Below are 25,842 nucleotides of genomic sequence, written 5' to 3' on the forward strand. Positions count from 1 at the left end.
AACTGAATTTTTGGTAGTGGATTGCCCATCCGCTTTTAATGGTATCCTAGGGAGACCTCTGCTGAGAAACTTCAAGGCAGTCACTTCGATATACCATCTGAAGATGAAGTTCCCCACCCCGACGGGGATAGGGGAAGTTAGCGGATCTCAGCGCGCATCTCGTGACTATTACGTAAAAGCAGTACAGATGGCGTGCAAAAGGAAAGGTATCTCGCGCAACATTCCCCGACAAGCAATGGCGATCAGCCAAATCGAGCCACAGCCTGGTCCAGCCGAGGATAATATGGATCCTCGTATTTAGGAATGTCTTTCCAACAGGTCAGTTGAGGATCTGTCTGAAGTATCGGTCGACTAGAACGAGCCGAGCAGAGTGTTAAGGATTGGGAGCAATCTCAACCCCCAGCTCGCCACCGAGCTAATCAGCTTCCTTAGAGAGAACATCGATGTGTTCGCTTGGTCGCATGCAGATATGGTCGAGATCAGCCCGGATATTATTTGTCATGCATTAAACATCGACAGTGAAGCTAAACCGGTTCGCCAAAAGAGAAGAGCGATGGATCCGGAATGATATGTCACCTTGAAACTTGAGATAGATAATCTCCTTCGGAATAGATCCATCCGAGAAGCGCTCTATCCGACCTGGGTTGCCAACCCGGTTCTAGTAAAGAAGTCCAACGGCAAATGGCAAACCTACGTCGATTTCACCGACCTCAACAAGGCATGCCCAAAAGATAGCTTTTCCCTACCTAGAATCGACCAACTCGTGGATGCCACCTTCGGGCACGAGCTGCTGAGTTTTATGGACGCGTACTCGGGATATAATCAAATTCCGATGTACGCGCCTGACGAAGAGCATACGTCCTTTGTTACAGATCGGGGGATGTACTGCTACAAAGTTATGCCCTTCGGTCTCAAGAACGCTGGCGCAACTTACCAGCGGCTGGTTAACCGAATGTTCTCCGAACAGATCAGAAAATTGATGAAGGTCTATGTAGATGACATGCTGGTCAAGTCGCATGTCGCTTCAGATCACATAGCACATCTAGCTGAGATGTTCGACATCCTCCAACAATACATAATGAAGCTAAACCCCCTCAAGTGCTCATTCGGAGTATCCTCGGGAAAGTTCCTAGGATATATGGTTAACTAACGGGAATAGAGATCAACCCCGAAAAAATCCAAGCTCTCCTCGATATGAAAAACCCGACCAACAAAAAGCAGGTCATGGGCCTCAATAGGCAAATAGCGGCACTTAGTCGCTTCATATCGAGGGCAACAGATCGTTGCTTGCTATTCTTCAATGTTCTAAGGGCCAATAAAAAGTTTGAATGGACTCTCGAGTGTGAACAAGCATTCCAGAGTATTAAAGAGCACCTTGGGAAGCCATCTCTTCTGTCCAAGCCTCTCTCGCAAGAGATCCTCCTCCTGTATCTGTCCGTCTCTCAATTCGCGGTCAGTGTAGCCTTAGTTCGGGAAGAGGACAAGGTCCAATGACTAGTGTATTACGCGAGCAAGCATCTATTGGATGCCAAGATGCGGTATCCGGAAATGAAACGGTTAGCCTATGCCCTGCTGATCACTTCCAGAAAGTTGTGACCTTACTTCCACGCCTATACGATCCATGTAATGACTAATTATCCGCTCAGGCAGGTCCTCCGGAAGCCGGAGGCGTCGGGTAAATTGCTTAAATGGGCCATGGAATTAAGTCAGTTCGATCTGAAGTGCAGACCGAAATCAGCTATCAAAGGGCAGGCTGTTGCCGACTTTATATCAGAATTCTCATATTTTCCGACGAGTAAGTCGGAGCAACAGCCCAGCGAAGCCATTCAGGAAACTGCTAAAAATATATCGACTTGGAGCCTCTACGTCGATAGATCATTGAACAAAAAGAGGGTCGTGCAGGTCTTCTCCTTTTGAGTCTCGAAAGGGCTCGCATTCATGGCATTCTCCGGTTCGGGTTTAAGGCAACCAATAATGAGGCCGAGTATAAAGCTCTGCTCGCTAGGCTGCGGTTGGCCACAGAAATGGGTGCAACCGCGATTAGTATCCGCAGCGACTCCATGCTGGTCGTTAACCAGATTTTGGGAGAATACCAAGATAAGGAAAAAAATATGATCCGCTATTTGAAGAAAGCTAAGGCCGCACTCGAGCCGTTCAAGCACTTCACGATCACTCAGATTCTCAGAGATAATAACTCTATGGCAAATGCCTTGGCAAGGATAGCCTCGTCATTAGACTCAGATGCATCTGATAACATTCCTGTTCGATTCATCAAGACCCTCAGTATCAGCTCGATCAAACAGGCCGTGAATGTAACAGAATCAGATTCCTGGATGACCCCTATCATTCATTACCTCAGGGACGGGACCTTGCCTGACGACAAGGTCGAGGCAAGGATTCTGTGAACAAGATCTACTCGTTACACCCTCATCGGAGGCCAACTGTACAGGCAAGGGTTTAGCGCCCCTTTCCTCCGATGTGTAACCGATGAAAAAGCAGATTACATCATGAGGGAAATACATGAAGGGATCTGCGGTAATCACATCGCTGCACGATCTCTCGCCAACAAAGTTGTTCGTCAAGGGTACTATTGGTCCCTAATCCAAGAAGACACCTACAACTTTTTCAAAAGGTGTGACAAGTGCCAACGGTTCACAAACATACCGCGAGCTCCTTCCCACCAACTGATAACCATGACCAGCCCCTGGCCATTCTCCATATGGGGAATCGATCTCATTAGTCCCATGCCAGTCGGTAGAGGGGGAGTCAAGTGTGTCGTGGTCGCAGTAGATTACTTCACCAAATGGGTAGAAGTCGAGCCATTAGCCGCAATCACGACCAAAAAGCTCAATGACTTCGTTTTCAAGAACACTGTGTACCGCTACGGGATTCCTCATACCCTCATCTCAGATAATGGTAAACAGTTCGACAACGAGGAGTTCAAGCAGTTTTGAGACGAGCTGGGTATTCATAAAAAATTCGCCTCAGTCTCGAGACCGCAAGCAAATGGTCAAGTTGAAGCTGTCAACAAAACCATCAAGCACATTCTAAAGGCCAAACTTGGCACAGCCAAGGGGAATTGGACCGACGACCTTCCAGAAGTCCTATGGGCATACAAGACAACTCCGAGAACCTCTACCTCAGAAACCCATTTTTCGCTGGCATATGGTTACGAAGCGATGATCCCTATGGAGGTAGGAACTAGTTCACTACGGAGGGACTTGTACAGCAAAGCCGACAATGAAGCGCTTATGCAAGCAAGTCTGGATCTTGTTGAAGAACATCGCAGCAAGGCTCTGCTAAGAATAGCAATCTATCAGCAACGTGTGAAAAGGTTCTTCGACTCTAAGGTCAGACGAAGAGACTTCTAGGTCGGCGACCTTATATTGAAGGAAGTTCTTCTCGGTGCTAGAAAACCAAGTGCGGGAGTTTTGAGACCGAACTGGGAAGGCCCATACCGCATCGTCAGAGTGATAAGACCGGGGACTTACCATCTGAAAAGGCTGAATGGTTCCGTAGTACCACGAGCTTGGAATGCTGAACACCTCCAACCTTACTATCAGTAATTCCGAACTCATTTTTTCCTTGTAAAGCTTTTATTTTTCGTAACACATTAGATCAATTACAAACTGACACGTTGCTTTTGTGAGATAAAGTTAATGAAAAGTGTCAGCGTAGTATTACTCCAACATCAAAACCATCTTTGGGTGGTCGAGTGGTTGAATATGGACCCTAAGAGATCTTGAATTCGATTCATCTCGGTTGGTAATAAGGGTAACCACCAGAGGTTTGCCCGGCCATTAACTTCAAGGCCCTAGAGATTAGTTGAGGTGCATGCAAGCTGGTCCGGATGCCCCGATCACCAAAAAAGAAAAGAAATACAACATCAAAAACATTGTTGATTTACAAGATAATTTCAAAAATAACAACAAATTTTAATATTTGGATATTATATTTAATGATTAACTTATTTACTTTTTAATAAATGGAACAATTATTTTTCATTAACATCCAATATTTAATTAAAGAAGATTTTACAATTCTACCCTGAATATTTCTATTACACCAAAGAAATTTTTTTTTTTTTTAATAATAATAATAACAATTTATTTAAAACATGCCTTCAAGGCAATAGAATAGGATTTTATTTAGTGAAAAATATGTTTTATTATTATTTAAAAAAATTGTCTGTTATACATAATAAAGAAAGCTTCAAATATACTTTTCTGCTTTTGTCTCTATTTGGCGTTGGTTGTAGTTGAGGACGGTGAGTTATTGACTTGTAAGGATTAAAACAAGAGAGAGAAGAGACAATAGATACGCTTCTGGATATGGATTTGGAGCACCCGGACAGTAACGAAGAAAAATACAGCTAAAGTAAAGAGAAAAGGCAGCTACAAATTATATTCTTTCTTCTAGGGATTTTTCTGTAAGTGATTTTGATTTCTACCTTCTTTTTTACTGTATTAGTTAGACGCGATTCATGTGTTTACAATTTGAGTAAATTGATGATTTTGAGAGATGGGTTTTGGTTTTTACCTGGTCTTTTGCGGTATTGGATTATGCCTGATTTTTGTCCTGGGTTTGATGGGTTCTGTTGGAGAAGACTTATTCGAAATAATGTTTGTGGTGAAGAGGGCCGTGTTGAGTTCTCTTGAATTAGCTGAAGGTCATAGCGATTTATGGTGTTTGTTGGTTCAAGAATAGTTTATGTTCAAATAAGATATTTCCAGATTTTGATAGGGATTGAAGAACTGTGTGTCAACTTATGAAATCAAATTAAGATGCCTGATGTGTAAGCTAGGAGGATATTGACGATCGTATTGGCATTTTCCTATCACCATCGTTTTTTGTTTTGTCTAGATTTTCTCTAATGTTTATGTAAGTAAGAAATCACAAGATGTGCCTTTTTTCTTTATTCTGAACTATTGCAAGGCTGCCGGGATGTGATTAAAGGAATTAAGTTGTAGGGTTTTTGTAGATTTCAGGACCTTTTTTTGTTTTTATTTTTAATTTTATGTCCTGTATCTTTTATTTTGGGGCGCTGTCTTTACTCATACTACATACACATACACTGCCGCAGTTTTTTTCACCTCTTTGTAATTTTTTCCACATGGTTATAGTTTTCTTGAGTTTCTTATTACAAAAAAAAAAAAAAAAAAAAAGTGTGGAATCCCGAATCTCTTCCCAAGCGGTTGGGAATCGGGATGAAGCTTTGTAACTTGTGTCAAGTATTATAAATTGACTTTTGTTTGCCATTTAGGTTGAAAATAGTTGGATGAAACTAGTGTGCATAGATAGGTCTGTGGTTGATATCCTGTCTATCAGTTGCTCCTAGCCATAGTAAAAAAGATGAAACTATAGTTTTGTTAAATGTTAAGTTCAATTAGACCTCTTTAATTCTCACACTCAAATAAAAGAAATACCCAAAGTGATTCCTGAAGCTAATGATGCTAAATCTGTTATAGTTATTGTTGGCTGAGTTAATACCCCATGAGCTATGACATCATTAATTTCTGAGCCTGGAGAAATTTGTAGAGCTAATATCAGTCAACCAACTGTTGTTTTAAGTTTCTTATGACTTCTTCTTCTTCTGCACCTAGTATATAACATTTAGGGTGATAAGAGAAAGTTTTTATCAGAAGATACTTTATTTGCTCATGATATTGTTGGAAGGTGCACGTTCTGTATTGCATTAATCTAACTGCAAAAATAGATATGAGGTGTGTGATAAGTCCATTTCTGCACGGAGCCAAGCATGTTGTTCATTTTCTCTCCAGTTTTCCAGATTAGTGGTTGAACCGTAGTGTGGTACCAACTGATTTTGTATGCACAATCATTTTAAACTACGAGGTTCAATTATTTCTGATTAATAGACTTCCTAACTGTTGTCATGTGCAGGAAACCCATTTTCTAAAATAAACCTATCTTTGTTCTTTGGCGTTGTATTTCATGTTCTTATATTAGGGCATGTAGTTTTATGATGTGTTTTTTAAGTTTTTTTGTATTAATTATTTATAAACTTTTATCCAATTAAATAAATATTTTTTAAATTTATTTATTTGTACCAGAGTTTTCCTTCACTTCAGACCCCAGGAAAATGGTGAAAAAGAAGAAAAATAGCAACACCGACAGTGACGAAGACGATGAAATCTTCTACTACCGCTACGCCTCCACGGCCGCCCCCAACGTCGCCTCGTCATCATCTTCAGAACCCACATCCAATGGACCCCACAAGAAATCCAAGGGCTCAAAAAGCTTAGCCCCTTCCAAATCAACGGTCTACGTTTCGAACCTTGACTACTCCCTCACGAACTCCGACCTCCATACGCTCTTCTCAACCTTCGGAAAGATCGCTCGCGTCACCGTCCTCAAAGACCCCGCCACGCGCAAGTCACGTGGCGTCGCCTTCATTCAGTTCGTCAACATTCCCGATGCGCAGACCGCAGCGCGTGCGATGCACAGGAAGATCCTCAACGGTCGTACGGTCACGGCGAGCATCGCAACGGACAACGGGCGCGCGGCATCGTTCATAAAGAAGAGGGTTTATAAAGACAAGTCGAGGTGCTATGAGTGTGGGGTGGAGGGGCATTTGAGTTACGAGTGCCCGAAGAATCAGTTGGGGCCCAGAGAGCGGCCAGAGCCGAAGAAAGTGCGGCGGAAATTCGACGTGGAGGATGAGAACGAGAACGAGAACGAGAGTGCAATAGGTTTTGATGATGGGAATTGGGCTTCGGTTGTGGACGATGGAGCTCAAGAAAGGTTGATTATGGGAGAGGAAGAGACTGAAGAGAAGAAGAAAAAAATAAAGAGAGTGAGTTATTTTAGTGATGAGAGTGGTGAAGATGATTGATTTGAGGTAAGTTTTTGTATTTTTTTTTTTTTTTTTTTTTCAATAGTAATTTTTTTTATAATTAATTTGCTTTAATCATGAAAAATAGAAGTATGGAGACTTTTAAGTTGTTTAGCCAAATGGGTTAATGTATTGGAAGATGTTTATGGTCATTGTAGCTGAATCTGAAAAGAGTGGGAAATATTTTTGCTTTTTTGAACAGTTTTTTTAAGGAATCTGAAGAAGAAAATAATTGAATTGAGTTTTGATTTGCTTAGAGGAGATGTAGTTTATTGGTAGATTAGATGTTTCTTACTACTTTGTATAATTTGCATGATTATTCAAATTGCTTCTTCAACACATTGATGCTACATTTGACTTGATTGAAATTAGAGGATTATGATATTTCTGGAACCCTTTTATCTCCACCTTATTACTGTAAATTTATGCCTTGGACGAAAGTCATGAAACTCCTTGTAATTAGCAATCCCCTGTATTATGCTTCACTGATTTGGAATTGCTGAGCATGCCTTCTGTTCCATCTCTCGTTTGTTTTCATCGTGCTTAGCAATTTGTATTGGATGATTAGTAATCACTACTCTGTATCTTCTTTTTCTTTTGATCGTCGTACGTAGCACTGGTGTTTTTCTATGTTGATTGTGATTTACCTTTGCTATTTGTTTATTCACTGACCAATATTCTGTTTTCACATACAGAAATCAATAACAGATTATCTACACATATTGCCGAGAATTTAAGATGAAGGATTTGGAATCCGAATTGTGTTGAGAACTGTGGTAGGTTTTGTTCTTGCTGTGCTAATGTTATGAACATATAAGTTCTTAGTTCTGTCGTGTAGACATCACCTCAATATGAATAGATCCTTGTACATTGTTTTAGGGAAGAGAATATATTTACAGCGAAAAGAAAATTTACTTTTGTAGTTTTTGCTTGTCAATGTGACTCGTTTTTTAATTTAAATTGATGATGATGCTCTTATAGCAATCCTTATAGGCAGATAGTACTTGGAAGCTAGAAGGTGAAAAAAGCAAAGCCTGATGGCAGAGAAGGCTATTAAAGATTTGTGTAAACGGTGTGTGTTTTAATTGTGAGATGTGAATTGCTCACCACTGACACGTATAGTTTAAATAGTCTCAGTATGTTTAGTTTGTCTGCAGTTTGTGAATTGCTTCATCCAAATAATTGCGATATCTTGAAAAGTTTTGATTAGAAAATCTTCTTCTTTCCCATCTTTAGTAGAAAATACCAAGGTTTTGAAACCTGGTCTGGCTCGGCTAGTTGAACCAGTTCAATCGGGACTCGGGGCCTTCATTGAGCCGAGTTATCAATTTTACTATTTATCTCAAACCGTAGAAATTAGGACGATGATCAACGAATAATTGGTGATTGGAATGTTAGAGCTTTTGAAGAGAAAATGTCAGTGAGTTGAAAGGTGGCAATGGAGTTGATTTCCGATGAGTGAAATGATCGAAAATCACAAAAATAAATCGATGGCAACAACGATTGGCGAGGCGAACGAGGGTGGGGTTAGATGGGTTTTGGTTAGAGGACTGAAGTGGTGTTGGGGTGTGTTTTCGACATCGGAAACAGGCCTTTTCTGGTTTGGGTCATCAACGCCGGCGGTGTAATTTGGGGTGCTTTTGTAGGATTTCAAACCTTTTTACATGCTAACATCACGGGTCAAACTGGTCAACCTGGGATTCGTTCACTTTGTCGGGTTTCATCTCGGGCCGGGTTTTTAAACCTTAAAAAATACAGTTACCATACACATTCAAGGAGTTACTGATGTAAAAAACTTTTAGCTTACTGTCATGCTATTTTTCTCTATACTGAAAAACACTAAAACATTGTTCTTTAGCATCAAAACCTTGAACTGCAGAGTCTAATGGATGGGAACCGAATTCTAATCTTCAAGTATCTTATCTTCGTCTGCGTCCGTCGAGTTGAATTCCTCTCCTGTCTGCATGATAATTTACTGTGTGTGAAGAGATAGTTTTGATTAGAAAGATAATACAATGTAAAGGTGGAAATAAAACATGAGATTACCAGCATTTCATGGTCTCCCATAATCTCTTCTATAAGCTCCTGCAGTGTTTTATCGGCACTGTTGGGAACAAGAGCTGCAAATACAGGTGGTTCTAGTCCTGCATATAATTAAATCAAACATTTCAAGTTGGTGGCCAATGGCTATATTAAATTAATCTAGAGTTCAGAGGTGAGTTTCAGTTTAATTTTTCATTTGAATACCCGTTTCTGGAAATACTTCGATAAACATCAACATTTCCTCCCCGCTGAGACCAGATAAGAAGCATATCCGAGGTAGAGACTCTGCAATCTGCAGAACAAACACACTTATTTCATCGTGAGAAAAGATGGCTACAAAGATCACATTTAATTCAGATGGTATGAAAAACCCAATTAAATAGCCAGTTTGCTACTCTTTGCTTTTCCGTGTCATCATAAAACTGATCAAAGGAATGCTTTCTATCAATTATTGATTGAAGCTCGGACTTGAAAAGAAGAAAAAGAAAAAGATATATGGTATATGATAAACTAATTAATGAAAAAGTTCCCCAGAATGATTGAAATTTCAACCTTTACTGCTTCCAGATCTGGTTGCTTTGCATTCATTGCTTCCCAAAGTGAAAGAGGAATCATGTCTTCGGTGCAAAATAAAACCTACAACAGCATATCAAGTCTTTTGGTTTTTATAGGTAAAAAAAAAAAAAGTTAATGAAAAAAGCACATAAAACTACTATTTCACAACTTACTGCAACTGAAAAACAAGCATTTGAGTACACATATGACAATGAATTTCTTTGGCAGTATAATACAAGCCAAATCACACATTGGCATGAATTTATTCAACTATTTTGAGTTCGGTTTGATATGTAAAATGCAAAGATTGTAGAGCAGGAACATAGAAATGTTGCAGAAGCAGGTTCAGCTTTGCAACTTTTACAGACAATGCAACTCGGAAAATTTTATCTTCCTTTTTTTTTTATAACTCTTCAAAGAAAATGAGCACAGTAATACCATGCAAGATCAAATACCTCCATGAATTCACCACCCAACTCTGTCAAAAGTTCTCGTATCTGCAGTAAGAAAACACCTAAGAGTTGTTAGTGAGTTCGAATCAATTTTCCTGTACAATATGTTCTCAGAGGTGAAGGTTTCATTCTGATCAATGTATGAACTTTGAACCATTGCATTACTTTCCCAACAAACAGATTAAAATTCCAAGACAAATATCGTTTCTCCGATAAGGGTCATATAGAGCTTGCTTAATATGATTTTGTGCCTGGCGAATGCAACGTTTGCTTAATATGATTTTGTGCCTGGCGAATGCAACGTTGCAATGAAATATCATTCATGCTGGCGCCATAAGCTTTATTATATATGGTATGCTACTTAGTTGAAACAAGTTTACAAATGGCAACATGCTGTGTCCATAAAATTAGCAAATATGTTGCAATGCAACCCAAAGAGAAGTCAGTCACCTTCACTTTCTCCTCCACTTCAAAGCCTAACAGTAACAAAGCCTGCAAAACAAAGAACTTGAAAATTTAAGTTCATTTGGGTGAAACATGTGATCATTTTTATTGCAGCAAAATGCAAATGACTACTCTCTTTTTGATCTGTGGCCGCTAATGTTAAAAAATTTAACAAATATTCACATGAGAACTGGAATGAAACTAACCAGAACTTACAGGTGGCCCGTATACGGGATCGTCAGCATTTAAAGGAACGAACTTTGAATCTTCCATTAACTCACTTGGAACTCCTGCAGCAAGAACAGAAATTTGATTAATGGCCAAAGGTTATTGAAGTTCAAATTATGTATACCTCAAATAAAAATATAAGCAATAGCACAAAGCTAAGCTACAAATTCAAAGCCATTAGTTAGATAAAAAAAGTTGAAAACCCCTTTGAATACGACAACTAAATTATCAAATTAATGCAATGAAAAAACACCTGAAACAATCAAAATTTTCATTGTCCTTCCCTGAATGTTGAGCTACAGCAGAAATTGAACACTAAATAGGGCTCAAAAATCAAATTATCCTCAATGAACTGGTAATTAACTCAAAGTAAATTCGAATCTCAATAATAGTAAGAGCTCTAGCACTGAACAAAACTCAAGCAAAAAGTTCCAAAATCCCACGTTAAAAAAGACATATGAAAGTGTAAATAAGGTTAAAAAGAAGAACGAAGAATCAGACATGGATAAGTTCACCTTCAGCAGAAGCTCTTGGTGGGTGCTTGAGCTTGATTTGACAATTACGGTTCAATGCTGAGAAAGAAGAATGAAAAGGAGAAAGTTTCGAAATTTGTGAAAGTGTAAATGGGTTTAATTTAAAAGAAGGAACGAAAAGTGAAGAAGAGTGGAGCAGATGAATTGGAGAGAAGCAAATACGTGAAGCCATGAGATGTTTATGTTACTTCAGTTGAACTGGATTTTTTTCTCAGGTTTGTTGTTGACGAAGTTAGATGAAAGAGGAGTTGGATAGCAAAAGCCAGTTAAGCCAATAATATCTTGCCATAACATAACATTTGTAAAAGATGAGATCAGACGCAGACATACTGCCCGCTGTTTTATATATTTTTAAGAAGGGAGAGTGTTGGATAAAATTTTACTGAGGATTTTTTTTTTTTTTTTTTTTAACAAAAGATGTCCGACCGGTGACCCGCGCCCTCTCCAGTCCGGTTTACTATTTTTAACTGTTTACCAACTCTCTAATTTAACCATTAGCGAACGAGTGGTTATCAAGTGTAAGAATTAGAAGAATTTTATAGAATAAAGGCTGATGGTTAATAGAATGTTGTCGGATTGAATTTTGGACATCGGAATCCGTCAAAATTTGATTAGAAAAATCAACTCAATACGAGTCATGGTTAGCGAACGAGGGGTTATCAAATGTCGGGGTTAAAGGGATTTAGTAGAGTAGAGGTCGATGGTTCAGATGGTGGTGTCAGATTGAATTTTAGTCATCGAAATCAACCGGAATGTGGTCAGAAAAATCAAAACCTTAATTGTGGCAGCGGGCATCTGTAAGATTTCAAATCTGTAGAGACTGATCCATATTTTTAAGGGGTGTTTTTGCAAGATTTCAAACCGGTTAGATTGGTTAATTTGGGACCCGGCTCCTTGGCCAGGTGGCGCCCCGGATCAGGTTTCAGAACATTTATAACAAGCTCTTATATTTGTATTTATATACCATAGTAAAACCTTCAAATAGACTCCTTTTTATTTCAATACGTCAATTATACTTTTAGTGCTTTCCACTGCTTAAGAGTGATTTATCGCGCTTCAATAAAGTCACAAGGAGAAAATCTAGCAAAATCAATGTCAGAGCAATTTTTTATCTGTTTTAGTAAATAGTCAATTCCTTTTCATATTTCAAATACTTGTTTATGAATGACAATGTTCAGACTTCAGTGTTCAAAGTATTGTAACAGTCCAATTAGGAAATATTACTGCAAAAGATCATAAAACATATATATATTTTTATATAAATAAAATGTACAAATATGGAGATTCATAGAAACAGATAGTATCCTTGATTCATTCAGTGATATTCTTCATAACAACATCAACATAAATATCACGTTTTCAGAATTCTATCAGACCCCAAGGCCAATATTTACAACATTCTTAGAAACCAGAAAAAAACATTTAAAAAAACCAAAAAAGGTAGATTCAAGTTGTGACCTAATTGTTTTAGAAAGTAAGATGATAAGGATAAGAAAAAGGATTGGAGGCAATCACATCTCAGCCACCAATTGTTCCGAACGACCTGGAGCTACAACCATTGTGCCCTGCATCCATCTCCTTAGCATCTCTAATGAAGCCTTGGGTTGATCCATGGGAACCATGTGACCGGCATCATGGACCTGTTGGTAGATATATCATGCCACCACATTAGCACCAATTATTAACTATTGGTGTGTGCGCGCGCACAAAAATATGTACAAGAGATAGAGAAAGACTAACCTTGAGGAAGCTGAGAGGCCCATAAGTCCTCAGCACTCCAGCTTCTGAATCATCAACTGTAAAAGAAACTTCAGGAGATCCTACGAAGTCCTTTTTACCAGACCATTCCATGGCATGAACCCATCTCGAATTACCTACTCACCCAGGTAAAAATCAGGAAGAGCAAAATGATAAATGTAATTTCTTCTAAAACACAAGATCACCTTATTCACTTTCATGTTAAGCTTAGAAGCTTACCAAGCCAATTGCAAATGAGATCATATTCTCCAGCATATACAAGCAATTTGACTCCATCCTCAAGAAGTTCTGGAATTCCAACTTCAAGATTCCTCATCCAGTCCACGAGCATAGCCTGATAAACTGTTGGGCTACATGACACAAAGTCCAAGTCCCCAACACCAATGGCATCCCTGACAGATTTCTGGTTTAGGAATTTCTCCATGTTTGAGAAGTCGTAGCAAAGGCTCCCCTCGCACTTCTTTCTAATGTCATAGTACTGCAGAGTGAACATATAAATGCTTGTAAAAAAAAATATCCTCTGTTGTTTTGTTTAAAACAATGGTAGTCTCATAAGCATATATATTATTCTATAAAATACTCCAACTAAAACGTGGAGAAAAGAAGGTAGAAATGTCAAGAATAACAATCATATCTGTAGGTTGTTGATTACCTAGGACCTCTCTGTAACAAAACTAGATTCTTTCCTCTATCACAATTTATGCCACTTCTATAGAACTGTTTAGACTTTCAAAAAACTTAAAATGATTTTGGCAGCAAAACAATTCTATAGAAACAAAACCAAACCGCTGTAATCATGACCTATCTTTCAACTAATGCATATGATGAGGGGGAAAAAATGCTTTTATTGTCAAGAATGATTGATAAAGAAATAAATCTCATACATTTGTATCACCAGCAAGTGCCATAATGCTACTGAATATGGTATTGCAAACAAAATATGAAGCCAGGCATGAAAGAGTACCGTCAGTGCCTGAAACAAGAAAAGAAAACAGGATTAATTACAGAGGCAATACTATCCATCAACAAAATATAACATATACACATGAACTAGTAAAACTAAATTTAAAAAGAAAAATAAAAATTTAATCAGCAAAAATGCAAGCCGTAAACAGTTATGAATAGCATGAGAATCAAAAGAAATGACAAGACAACAATGAAGCAATCTCAGAAAGTAAAATTACCACAAAGCTTTATCGCCATTTCACAAACTGGGATAACCTTGGTGATGCGATCATATTCAGATTTTTTAATGATTCCCATTTCCAATGCATAATCTGGGTATGCTTTATATTGCATACCAGGATCAGTTAGCCCGTTACCAATGGCAAATCCCTGTTCAACCAATTTGTGTTGAGTTATATAACAAAATAAATTGACTACTTACTTACAACTCATAGGTGGGTACTAATTGCATACCTTCAGATTTATATGAATTCCTTCCTTAGCTTTGTTTCCTCGGTGGACTCGAGAAGCAAAAGCAGGAATGTAGTGCCCAGCATATGATTCTCCAGTTATATAAAAGTCATTCTTTGCAAGCTCAGGATGCTCCTCAAAGAAAGCCTAATATTATGGAAGAGCCAAATAAGTTATAATAATGTTACTCACATATAAATCTTAAGCATATAATACATTTCTGTATCCCATTATCCATCCCCAAAATTTGAAATGACATGAACTCCTTCGAATTATGAGAAACTTTAGACTAAATTTCATTCAGACAAAAGTGAGGGAAAGAACGAAGAATCCCACCTGTAAGAAGTCATAGAGGTCGTTACTAACTCCATCTTCATTGTGACGAATGTCACGTTTATCTGAACTGTAGCTGAACCCAGTTCCAATAGGTTGGTCAACATACAGAAGATTTGATGCCTGTAAAATCACCACAGAATACATTACTTCTATAGTAAAGAAGCCAGAATTTTTGTAGCAGAAATCTGACACAAAAAACCCAAAGAAAAAGTATTGAAAGTACCTGATCCCAACCATGCTCATTCCACACAAGAGACATGTTTTTTGCAATAGAGAAGGGACCGTTTTCATAAAATATAGCCAACTCGCTACTACACCCTGGCCCTCCAGTCAACCAGATGACAATGGGATCCTTCTTGCTGTTGCGTGATTCAAAGAAGAAGTAAAACATCCTACAAAACAACAGCAATAGTTCAGTATAAATCAAACAAAAAACAAGAAAAATAATAAAATCGTAGATTTTGATTCTCAAATTAACTCAGTAACCCAAAAATCACAGACTAACCCTTAAAACTCAATAACACTCCGATCTTCATATTTCAAATATAATCAACACAACTCTAGGATTCAGATTATGCCCAAAAAGAACCTTCTAAAAATCTCTTAAATTTGAAAAATAATTGATAATAATTCATAAAACTAACTAGTGCATTCTATACACTGAAATAAACCCAACAATTGCCTCAAAATATAGACCACTAAAACCATACAAACCCATACAAATAACTCATTTCTCGATCGAAACTAAAAAATAATAAATTTTGAATCTAAAATAGCTAAATTTTAACTCAGTTTGACATTTTTCAACTAACAAGTATAAAACACCAAACCTCAGAAATCGCTGAATTTTTAAACCTCTAGTATAAACAATCTTCACTCAGGGGTTTTAATTACGCCCTAATAACCTTCTAAAAATCCTCATATTTTAAAATTAAAAAAAAAAAACACAGAAAACACAAAACCAAACCAAACCAAACAAAAATAAAACTAAAAATTCGAAAATTACTTAGCGTCATGTGAATGGGAAATCTCGTAATATCCAGCATGGTGGCCCAAGTCGTCAACAGAGACTCCACTAGCGAGGTTCGGAAACTTGAACCGCTTCTCAACGATCTTCTTCCCTGGTCCAGCAAACAACGCCGTCGAGTCACGACGGCCGTCGATTATATTAACATCCTCCTTGGGGAACAAGTTGAGCTCCCTGATCATCTTCTCAGCATTTACGGAGGGGAAACTGGAGCGGCTCAGGCGATGGTCATTCGACAGAAAGGCCGAAGACGAGATGAAGAGAAAAGAGACAAGTAGCAAGACGAGAAGTTGTTGTTTGTTCTCCATTTTGGCGAGAATCTGCGATGAGAATGTCTGAGAGCGGGGGTCATATAAAGAGAGTTGAAGAGAGGAGATAAAGAAGAAAGGGGACACGTGGCAATAACTAACAGTCGTCACTCGTAGCAAAATTAAGGGAATGTTAGTTTTGACGGGCGAGCTTATTTTTATAATGGAAGACTTTGTTGTAGATGATTGTGGCTATGAAGCTGGAGGATGTTCTTGGAAATGTAATTTTAGAAAATAGTTTCAGTCTAATATTCTTTTATATAAATGGCTGTTTAGAATAATATTTTTCCAAATATTATTTTCTAAATCTATGATTAATAATTTGTTGCATAAATGGTCGATTATTCTTTAGTTTTATGTTTTCAAACGATTATGTCGAATACATTTTCATTATTCACATTATTAAAATATTATATTTAATATAATTTTATTTTCTATTTTTTAATCTTTTTCAGAAAAATAAAAAATACACAAAATTCATAAAAATAATACACCTATTATTTTCTAAATCTACTATAATAATAATTATTTAAATTGTGCAAAGAATAATAATTTGTAGTTATTAATTTATTATGATATTGTTGAAAATAAAAGGTAGCTGTTGCTTTCACGTGGACGACGACGACAGGACGAGGGAATAAAGGTAGATAGAAGATATTTTCTTTTGGGTGGAAGGAGTTAAAGACTAACGCTTACGTGTAAAGGATCCTACAGTTAAAGAAGAGTACACGCCACACGATGTGAGATTATTGAAACCGACCAAATCAAGGGCCATTAATTATCGTTTTTAGAAAATTAAAATTTGTTCTGCAAATTTCAGAAACTGCCTTAAGGCTTACGGTATGAGTTATACTTTCCCGCAACTGAAGAAATAGTGAAATACCCTCAAAATTGCAAGAATAATTATGGAAACTGGCCCAATAATATTGTTTAAGGGTCAAAAATAAGATTAATTTGTGTCATTTTTTGTATCTGGTAAGGCTCATTTTCAGTGCAAAAGACAAATGAGAATATGCGTGGGGTGGAAGAGATAGAAAAGAGGAAAAGGGCAGTTGTGCTCTACAAAAGTAGAAAGAACCTTCATTGATGATAAAGAATGTATCTTCTGGGTTTGGACTTCCTTTTAATTCTAATTCCTATCCACTTAACTCATATTTTTCTCTTTAACAAGAAAAATTTAAACTCGCATTTTATAGAATATCGACAAGTCACATATATCATGTTTAAATCCTGTTAACTAAATAGATACGTTTTGAGGTGAACCCAAAAACAGATCCGTATGGGTCTAAACCCCAAGTGAACAGTATCTATTTGGTGAGTATTTACAGACTCGATAATTATTATGATACCTAAATAAAATGATCAACCTGTTCGTGTTGCTCCTTTTGCTTGAAACTTACTCTATACAAGCTAACTCTTTAACCTTCCACTGACTTGCAAAATCATTCTTGCAATGTTCAAATTCAACTTCTAATTCCCCTAAAGTGAATTAAACACGAGATTTATAATTTTATATATACATTGTGTAAAGTTGTCAAGAGCTTCATCTAATGTGGCAGAAGGATGAAATAAGAATGAAAACTATGGGAGGAGATATGCTCATAAGTAAAAGCAAGACATCTCAACATTATGCACATTCATGTATAAGGCGGAAACTGAAATCGTTATCATCCATATAGAGATTGATACAATACAAATGCACATACGTAAATCAAGTATGCTGGGTAAGCCTTATAATCTCTAAAGAACGATAGGCTCGAACCCACGTCAATACAAACTCAGTTTTCCTTAGTACTGAGGAATCAAGTAGTTAAGAAAAACATATGAAACTATGTTCTCACTTTATCAAGCCTTGCCCTTAATTCTTCTAGTTCTTCATCATCTGCACCCTCTGCAATTGCTTCTTCCTGCAATATAACAGTAGAACTTAGATTTAGGCTTCCTGATCATACCACATAAAGGAAACTAGAAAGTGGATGAAGTTATGCATACTTCACGCGAGGAGCTTGCTGTTTGGGCGGACACCCTCACTCTCTCCTTCCTCACAGCTTCTGGAAGCTGTGCAGCTGTCTCACCAGCTATTTCCGTTAGGACCTTATCAACTTCTTCTTCAATTTCCTCTTCTATGTCATCCGAATCCAATGCTGTGTCAAGAGAATCGCTCACCATTTCTTCAATAACACCAGCCTGCAATCCACATTTATAAGAGGCTAATTAGGCATTCTTCTTCAACTGATATTCAAGAGAAGAACTACGAGGAAAATAACAAATATGTGAAGAAATCAACCATCTGTGACATTAGCAGCAATTGGAAAAAGAACCATAGGTTCTCTCATTGCCACAAAGATCAAGTGCTCTATTTAAATTGACACTCTATGAAAAGATATGCTTACCTTTTATTTTATTAGTTGTTTCACACTTTGACAAGAATATAAGCTAGGTAGTTTGCCCAATAAATGTCAATTTATTTAAGACAAGAATCAAATTTTTAAGATGTAAGTTTATTTACGGAAAGGACACTCAAGTTTTTCATTGAAAACTCAGGTTGAATATACCCAAAGTAATTTCTGTCACAAAGTTTACTTTGGTAATATTTCTCAGCCTCAATAACTAATATACTAACCCCAAAAAGACAGAACTAGGAATAGATCAGTAACATCGAGGAATGTGAAATTTAAGAATTCTTAAAAGAAAAAAAAATACTGAGAAGTTTGAAGCTTATTACCCAAGAAATAAAGAGCTCTACGTTGATAACTTGCCAGAAAATCTGAAAATAAAATTACCTTAATCATTTCTTTGCTAAATTCCTGCATCGTGGCAGCCACCTCTGGAGCTTTCATAAGGTTATTGACGAGTTTCATGACCTCGGCACTCTTGTCTAAATGACCCACAGTACGTGCAATTGCTGTTAACCCAGCCCAACACAAGATGAAACATTATTGAGAAGTCAAGGGGACGGGAGGGGAAGAGAGCCAAAGTGAAAGAGAACACAAAGAACAATATTATGATTTCTCAATTAAAAACTAGCTCTAACTGTTCATGCCATCATATCAAACAGGAAGAGCTCATCTCTTCAAGAAGATAACAATACAGGAATCTAACTGTCGCAAAAACATTATAGCTTCTCAGAAATCATCAAACTAGATTAATATTCTAAAACACAATAGTTTATTCCACATATATGGCATGATATTACTCTTAGGACAAAAGACTTATGTGCAAAGTAGTAAACAAGAAAATATTAAGATTTGAAGAATCATACCAACGCTTTCTCCAAGATGCATTGATATTGAATTCAGTTGAGCCTTATTCTCATAAAGACGGTTCACAGCTTTTCTTGACATTAAAATTTCCTTTGCAAGGGCCTGAGAAAGGGCAGAAGGTATGAAATGTCGAAACACAAAAGAGAGGAAATAACAATAAGGGTGCACATGAAAAGATATACACTAAGAAGAACACATCAGAGCTTCTTAATTGGCTAAAAAAAGAAACAAAAGATGCCGCGAATGCTTTCAAATTGACGCTGGCGACATTACCTTCTCTCCCAATTACACCAACAAATTAAAGTGTTTCTTTATTAAATTTTCTACAATACCAAAATAAATAATAGAACATTAAAAAATAAAAAATAAATAAAAATTTAAAATTTAAAATTTCTAATATGTTAAACTGATAATCTATGAACCTAAGTGTATATGTGTAAGGTTTAGTATAAAAAACTACAACTATCTGCATTTTCTGTGAATTAAAGCATACATCAAATATAAAAGGTTTCAATCGAATTGAAAACATTTTCATAAAAAAAAAAAATAGATACAAGAAAGCACAAAATTCAGGTAATAATACCTTAGCAGAGCCCATGTCATTTCTCTTTGCAGCTTCTTTAATTGTTTTTTGTACACTTTTTTCCTCTCTCTGAATATCTAAACAACAACAACAACAACAACAAAATATATAAATTGTTACCTATCACAAAAATTCAAAAAGTAGATTAAAAGAATATTAAAGAAAACAAAACTTGCCTCTGATCTGTCGCTCAATGTTGCGGCATTCTTGGCGAAGCTTTCTCTGCCAATCTCTCACTTGCTGTTGTGGATTTGGTTTCGGTTTTAAAATACTCTTCACTTTATCCATAATCTATAACACTGATGATTAGTATCTGTATCACAACAATAGACTTGGAGGAAGAGAATGATTTGCGTAGGATCAAAGCTTCTTTATTTTCTCGCTTTCCGCGTTTGTTTTCCCGGAATTATGAGAGAAAATTCCTATGGCTATGCTGGTAATAAACGCTGTCGTTTTTGCTGCGGTAAACCGCGTTCAATGTTGTTGGTCGTCATTGTGACTTCGAATTGACTCATGGATTAATATATTTTTAAAATATATTATTTTTTATTTTTTGTAACTAAGAGATTAATCTGTAAGTAATTCAAACAAATGTGTAAAATGTAAATAATAAATTAATAAGGTAAATAACGTGACGATTATTAATTAAATTTTAAGATATTATTTAGAAAGTGTAATAATATTTTTATTACCTCGACTTGAAAAACTTTATATTGAAAAAAATAAAAATATAATGCAATAATGTAAAATATATTTTTAAACTAAATAAATTTACATAATTATGTTGATAATGTAAGTCCAATTAAATCTATAAATGACTTAGGTTTAAGTTAGAAATTAACACATCTAACTTATCCCAGTGTGATTTAACATTAATTGAGCAATACAAATAAATGTTAATTATTTAAATGATTTTTCACTCTATTGATCTTCACAGCTTATGCAGTATATAATTAAGTGATAAATCATGACATTGTTGGTACCTATATACTTAAATAATTTATTGAGATATTAGAGAAAACTGAAGGGAATATGAATATAATTTATATATTTTTGGGTTTTTTTTTTTTTTTTTAAATCTTTAATACAGTATTCTGATACCCAACCCAGGGTGTCACCCGGCCAAGAGTCAGGCCCAGGTTGACCAGTTTGACCGATGATCTAATAGTGGTCCAACAAGTTTGAAATCTAGCAAACACACCCCTGATAAATACATATCAGTCCCTACATGTTTAAAATCCAACAAACACTCCCTTGTTATCTGATCGCACAGTTAGGATTTCATTTTTCTAGGCCAAATTTCAGCTGATTTGGGAGGCCAAAATTCAATCCGACACCACCACCCAAACCACCAGTCTCCACTCTACAAAACTCTTCTAACCCTGACACTTGGTAAACCTCTATTCACCAATGGTGACTTGCGTATACTGTCACGATTGGATTGATTTTTCCAGCCAAATTGGTTTCGATTCGATAATTTTTTTAATTGATTTGGTCTTTCATTGTTTGGCGCCCGTTTGGGTTTGTTTTATAGGTTGTTTCCCTTGCCGGCGACAACCATTTGCTTTTCCTTTGTCAACACACACCAAGTGCTCGACATTTTGCCCCACCCAGATTCTGACCTTTATTGACACTAGGGGCTGGGCGTCTGTCATGTGAGGGTGTGGGTGAGTGGGATAGGGTAGGGGGTGCCAGAAGTGGTGGGCGGTCAAGTTAGAGATTTTGAAATAGTGGACAGGGGTAACCTGGCTCGGAAAAGACCTAGGTCCTAGTCCGATCGATTAGACAAGTCGAGCTGGGCTAGGCGTTGTTTAACACTACTTTAATACAACAACAGGAAGTTAAAAAAATAATAATAATAATAATGACTGAAGTAAAATAAAGTGATGAGCCATTTCAACAAATTGTTTTCATTTAAATAACACCATTTTAACATTTTATAAAATAGAAAAAAATTATAATTAAAGTTTAGGGTTTAAAATGTTCTTTAAAAAATATAATGGTCTTGTAAATTATTTCCATGGGTATTATAGTTGAGGTCAAACTTGAAACATCAAAACCACAAATTAGTTGAGCTAACTCATTACAAATATAAAGGCTGAAAGCCAGAAATTATAATCATTTATCAATACACATAGAAATAAATAATTAGAATCGAACTTGATACAACGATTTCATATGAAAGTTACTGCCAAAATTCGACTTTAATAAACTTCAACAAGAAAATGAAAGAAAACAAAAAAATCCTGACTAATCAGTGATAATCACTAGCATATAATGGGTTACAATAATTTAGAATATCAAGGGAAAAATGGAAGAATCAGCAAAGAAAAATGGTGTTGTGTACCGCGTCACAAAAAGTTCGGTATTTTCCGATCATTCTTCATCAGATTGTTGTTAACATTACCTAATCAAACAATCCTTGATCATGCCAAATATCAACCAAGAAGTCAACCATTTCCTGCAAATTCCACCATCAATGAGATTAACACAAGCAGTTAGCCAAAACTACAACCACAAATCAAGATAGGGAATTCTGCTTGGCTAAACAGCGCGTTTTATTAACTTTTTTTTTTTTTCTTTAGATCATCTCCATTAACAACTTTTAGAAATCTGCATAGGATTGGACTTTAAAATGTATTTCCTAGCTATAAGCGATAAAAAGCAATTGAGGTGAGTATGCTTCTGGAAAATAAGCTTACAGGTAAAGGGATCGGCTCAGGGAAAGGCTGATTATTACAGAGAAGCTCTTCATATGCCGTCGACCAGCTGCAAATAAAAAGTATATCAGTTATTTTTCCATGTGGCAGTTGATTTACTTGGATACTTAAACAACAGAAGAAGTCAAAATACAGTAATATAACCATAAGCCGAATGCAAAGGGGGAAGAGAAAAGAAGAAAAGAAAAGGTTTCGGCAGCGTCTTTTTCATGTTGAGTCAATTCCTCAAGGAGCTGCCACCAATCCTAACAATGATGCTGGATCAGTATTCATTTATATGATGTATGTGATAGTAAAAAAACTTGACATATCTTTTAAGTTCGAGACAATTAGACTTCATGCGAGTATCAATGGGAATCACACGGCACTTCTTTGAGGGGAAAACGTAAAAGCACTCTGAATTCTGTTCACATTTAGGCATGGATCTCATTCCCCTTCATATGTCAATGCTAGAAGAATTATGATAACAAGAAAGATTGGATTGTCACAAATATTACTTGGGTGCCACTGAAACCTGCAGCTACACATAACAACATCTTCCAAGCATGTAAATGGTATAAAAGAATATTCATAATTATACCTTATAATTGGATCCTTGGCCATTTTTTGTTGTTGTTGAGACTGATCCCCTACCCACTTTCTTCTACTCTCATGCCAAGCAATTTCAGCTGCTCAAAATATTCAACAAGGTTAAACTCAGAGAACAACAGTAGAAAACATAAACTACATATTTATAAGGAAAACAACGAGCAAAAAAATGTACTGGATCACTAAGCCTAAATGAACAGCTATACATATGCCATCACGTGGTTCCATATTTGATTATAGGTTTCCTTATTTTTTCCCTTTTATCATAAACCTATGACCAAAGAAGATTTATTTCCCATAGAATTGTCAGAATGATAATAAAATGCATATGCATATACATCTGAGATGAGTGCGACAATCACTTAGTTAACATGCAACTTAAAGCTCTTATCATTATATGATTATAGTCACTCCTATGGGAATAGACAATATATTTGGTCAGATTAGTTTGCGCTAGTAGTCCATGGCTAAAGGACCCTACAAGCATTTCGGGATATTCTTTTTAATGCAGTGTCATGTACATTCTACAGAAATAAGAACACCAATAAGTTCATTAGACTAAATGCAAAGAGTAGTTAAATTGGGACATGAGAGCACCATAAATCAAGCTTTTTTGTTTATTATGACACCAACCTAAATCTTGTCTCACTGAAGCCATCACAGAGTCAATCTGAATCGGAACAAATCACAGTAAGCACAACACTACTGGATTTAGTGTCAGTGGTGGGGCACCAGCAGTGCGTTCAGTAAAAACATAGCATCTCAATGAACAGCCTTTCAGCTAGAAGCAACATACTCCATATAGACTTTCAGAAGAGTCAATCCACCAATTTCATTGATCCTTATCCTTCTTTTTCAGTTTTCCTTTCTAAACTTTTCTCTCAAGCTTTGTGACAACAGTTATTATTACAGAATAGCATATAGGCCTAATAGACTACGATGCCACATGTAGTACTTGACAATTTTCAGTACTCTGAACCTCAAGTAATGGTTATTTTCTCATGGGATTACGGAAAGTAGGAAAAGATTTTTTAAAGCAATTACCAGTAAATACCATCTCAAGCGGGAGACTTACCATGATTTACAAATACAGAGGTGGTCACAACTTTTTCTGTAGGCTTATTAACTTCTTTAGAAGATGTGGAACAATCCATAGGTTGTTTCTCATTTAAATGGGAACTTCCAGCCTTCACCTCCATTTCCTCCATACTGAAAGACCATTCCCTTCTGCAAAAACACAATGAATGATAACAAGATCCCTCAAGAACCGGTTAAAACATATGGCCATTTTGAATGTACAAAGACTTCCACAAAAACCACTGCGGCATAAAATAGCTCTTCAGTGTGATAAATAAACAGATAGAAGGGGAAACAAACAATAAATAAATTATCAGTGCAGATTTAGCTCATAAATAAGAAATAATAGTTCTACTTTCTATGAAGAAAGGGACAAACTATTTCCATTTTCGGCTTTTTACATCAAGCATACTTTACTTGATTTCGCAAATCATTAACACCAATACCATACAAATTACATCTTCTTCTTTAAATCTAAACCCACGTAATCATAATGGCATAGCCTAGATTCGACATTTCTTCACCCCAAATCTAACCAATAAAAACATATTTTCATCACTCAATTTTCCAAAAATCCTCACATCTCCTCATTCAATACCTCAAACATCATTCAGAGAACAAATAGAAGAACCATTTTTCACCCTCCAAAGTCCAAAAAACATAATATTCATTTTCCTCCTTCTCCCACCATTTTCAGTAAAAAAATAATAATAATAATACATAAATAAATAAGACTCCACAACCGCTCCATCATGTTTTGCAATAAAAACAAACACATCCTCAACAAAAGAAAAAAAAACTAATCTCACATCATTATTAAAAAACACAATGAATAATAAAAAAAACAAACAAAGTAAGCAAACCCCATTTGAGATTCAAGAGATTTACACACAAACATATCAATAATGCAACCAAAAAATGAAATTTAAAAAAAAAAAAAAAAACAAAGTTTGAGCCACACCTTGCACAGGAGTATTTATTTATCTCTGGTAACATAATCCAATTTAAGCTGGAGCTAAAAATGATTTCTGCTGTGAGATTTTGATACCAAATTAGATTTTCACAACACAAAGCTTGCCTTTCTGTATGTTTCTTCTATTCTAGTTTTGTTGGCTTTCTGTTCTTGATTCTGTGTTCTGTGTTTCTGTTTATGGTTTTCCAGTTTTCTGTTTTTCTTTCTTGCTGACGTGGATTTGATTTGGATTTTGGGTTCGGATAAGCTATTTACATGTGTAATGACTGAGATACCCTTCTCGAATTTCTTTTTTATCATTTGGAGATGGGTGTTTTGGTCATTACGATTGTTAGTTAGGTGAAGACATTGATTGAACATGTTTGATTTGAGTTGGTGTGCCTACTATGGAAACATTATTACAAAGTTTTTTTTTTTTTTTTTTTAGCCAAAATATATAGTATATATGTTCATTGATTCTCAGGAGAACACCAATTTAAGAAATTTATTCTTTAAAATATAAATATTTTAAGATTCAGAAAATATATAGTAGTAGAAAATGATTTTTAAAATAAAAATATGAAAATACATTGTGTTATGCCTAAAGAATGCAGGGCTGATGTAAGGTACAGTCAGCGTGCAAAAAGTCAAAGCATGGGTGCACTTGCAGCCGAGTCACGTGGGAAAAGGAGCAGCATGCTTTTGT

At 36.3% G+C, this 25,842-nt stretch overlaps 5 protein-coding genes across 5 annotated transcripts; 1 reads left to right on the plus strand and 4 right to left on the minus strand.

Moving 5' to 3' along the window:
• The first annotated feature begins 4,246 nt into the window (after positions 1-4,246).
• Positions 4,247-7,790, plus strand: LOC116115325 (U11/U12 small nuclear ribonucleoprotein 31 kDa protein-like). The gene is made up of 3 exons (XM_031401484.1): positions 4,247-4,429; positions 6,072-6,859; positions 7,549-7,790. Exon 2 carries the CDS (start codon positions 6,101-6,103, stop codon positions 6,851-6,853), a length of 753 nt encoding a protein of 250 aa, XP_031257344.1. The 5' UTR covers positions 4,247-4,429; positions 6,072-6,100; the 3' UTR covers positions 6,854-6,859; positions 7,549-7,790.
• A 759-nt stretch (positions 7,791-8,549) lies between these two features.
• On the minus strand, positions 8,550-11,415 carry LOC116115346. The gene is made up of 8 exons (XM_031401507.1): positions 11,091-11,415; positions 10,564-10,637; positions 10,354-10,395; positions 9,907-9,948; positions 9,449-9,532; positions 9,101-9,188; positions 8,900-8,997; positions 8,550-8,813 (listed from the first exon to the last, which is right to left on the minus strand). Exons 1-8 carry the CDS (start codon positions 11,278-11,280, stop codon positions 8,757-8,759), a joined length of 675 nt encoding a protein of 224 aa, XP_031257367.1. The 5' UTR covers positions 11,281-11,415; the 3' UTR covers positions 8,550-8,756.
• A 977-nt stretch (positions 11,416-12,392) lies between these two features.
• On the minus strand, positions 12,393-16,001 carry LOC116115328 (serine carboxypeptidase-like). The gene is made up of 9 exons (XM_031401487.1): positions 15,625-16,001; positions 14,842-15,010; positions 14,619-14,738; positions 14,286-14,429; positions 14,051-14,201; positions 13,751-13,839; positions 13,086-13,344; positions 12,849-12,982; positions 12,393-12,748 (listed from the first exon to the last, which is right to left on the minus strand). The coding sequence occupies exons 1-9, from the start codon at positions 15,951-15,953 to the stop codon at positions 12,620-12,622; spliced, it is 1,524 nt and encodes a 507-aa protein (XP_031257347.1). The 5' UTR covers positions 15,954-16,001; the 3' UTR covers positions 12,393-12,619.
• Positions 16,002-17,662: 1,661 nt separating this feature from the next.
• Positions 17,663-20,282, minus strand: LOC116115335 (vacuolar protein sorting-associated protein 24 homolog 1-like). Its single transcript, XM_031401494.1, has 6 exons — positions 19,976-20,282; positions 19,800-19,876; positions 19,216-19,318; positions 18,737-18,858; positions 17,946-18,140; positions 17,663-17,860 (listed from the first exon to the last, which is right to left on the minus strand). Exons 1-6 carry the CDS (start codon positions 20,085-20,087, stop codon positions 17,783-17,785), a joined length of 687 nt encoding a protein of 228 aa, XP_031257354.1. The 5' UTR covers positions 20,088-20,282; the 3' UTR covers positions 17,663-17,782.
• A 1,658-nt stretch (positions 20,283-21,940) lies between these two features.
• LOC116115342 lies at positions 21,941-25,298 on the minus strand. The gene is made up of 5 exons (XM_031401501.1): positions 25,146-25,298; positions 24,183-24,334; positions 23,100-23,187; positions 22,502-22,568; positions 21,941-22,260 (listed from the first exon to the last, which is right to left on the minus strand). The coding sequence occupies exons 1-5, from the start codon at positions 25,178-25,180 to the stop codon at positions 22,207-22,209; spliced, it is 396 nt and encodes a 131-aa protein (XP_031257361.1). The 5' UTR covers positions 25,181-25,298; the 3' UTR covers positions 21,941-22,206.
• Between the last annotated feature and the right edge of the window lie 544 nt (positions 25,299-25,842).

This window comes from Pistacia vera, unplaced genomic scaffold (genome assembly GCF_008641045.1).
Source record: "Pistacia vera cultivar Batoury unplaced genomic scaffold, PisVer_v2 Contig737, whole genome shotgun sequence".
NCBI classification, from domain to species: Eukaryota; Viridiplantae; Streptophyta; class Magnoliopsida; order Sapindales; family Anacardiaceae; genus Pistacia; species Pistacia vera.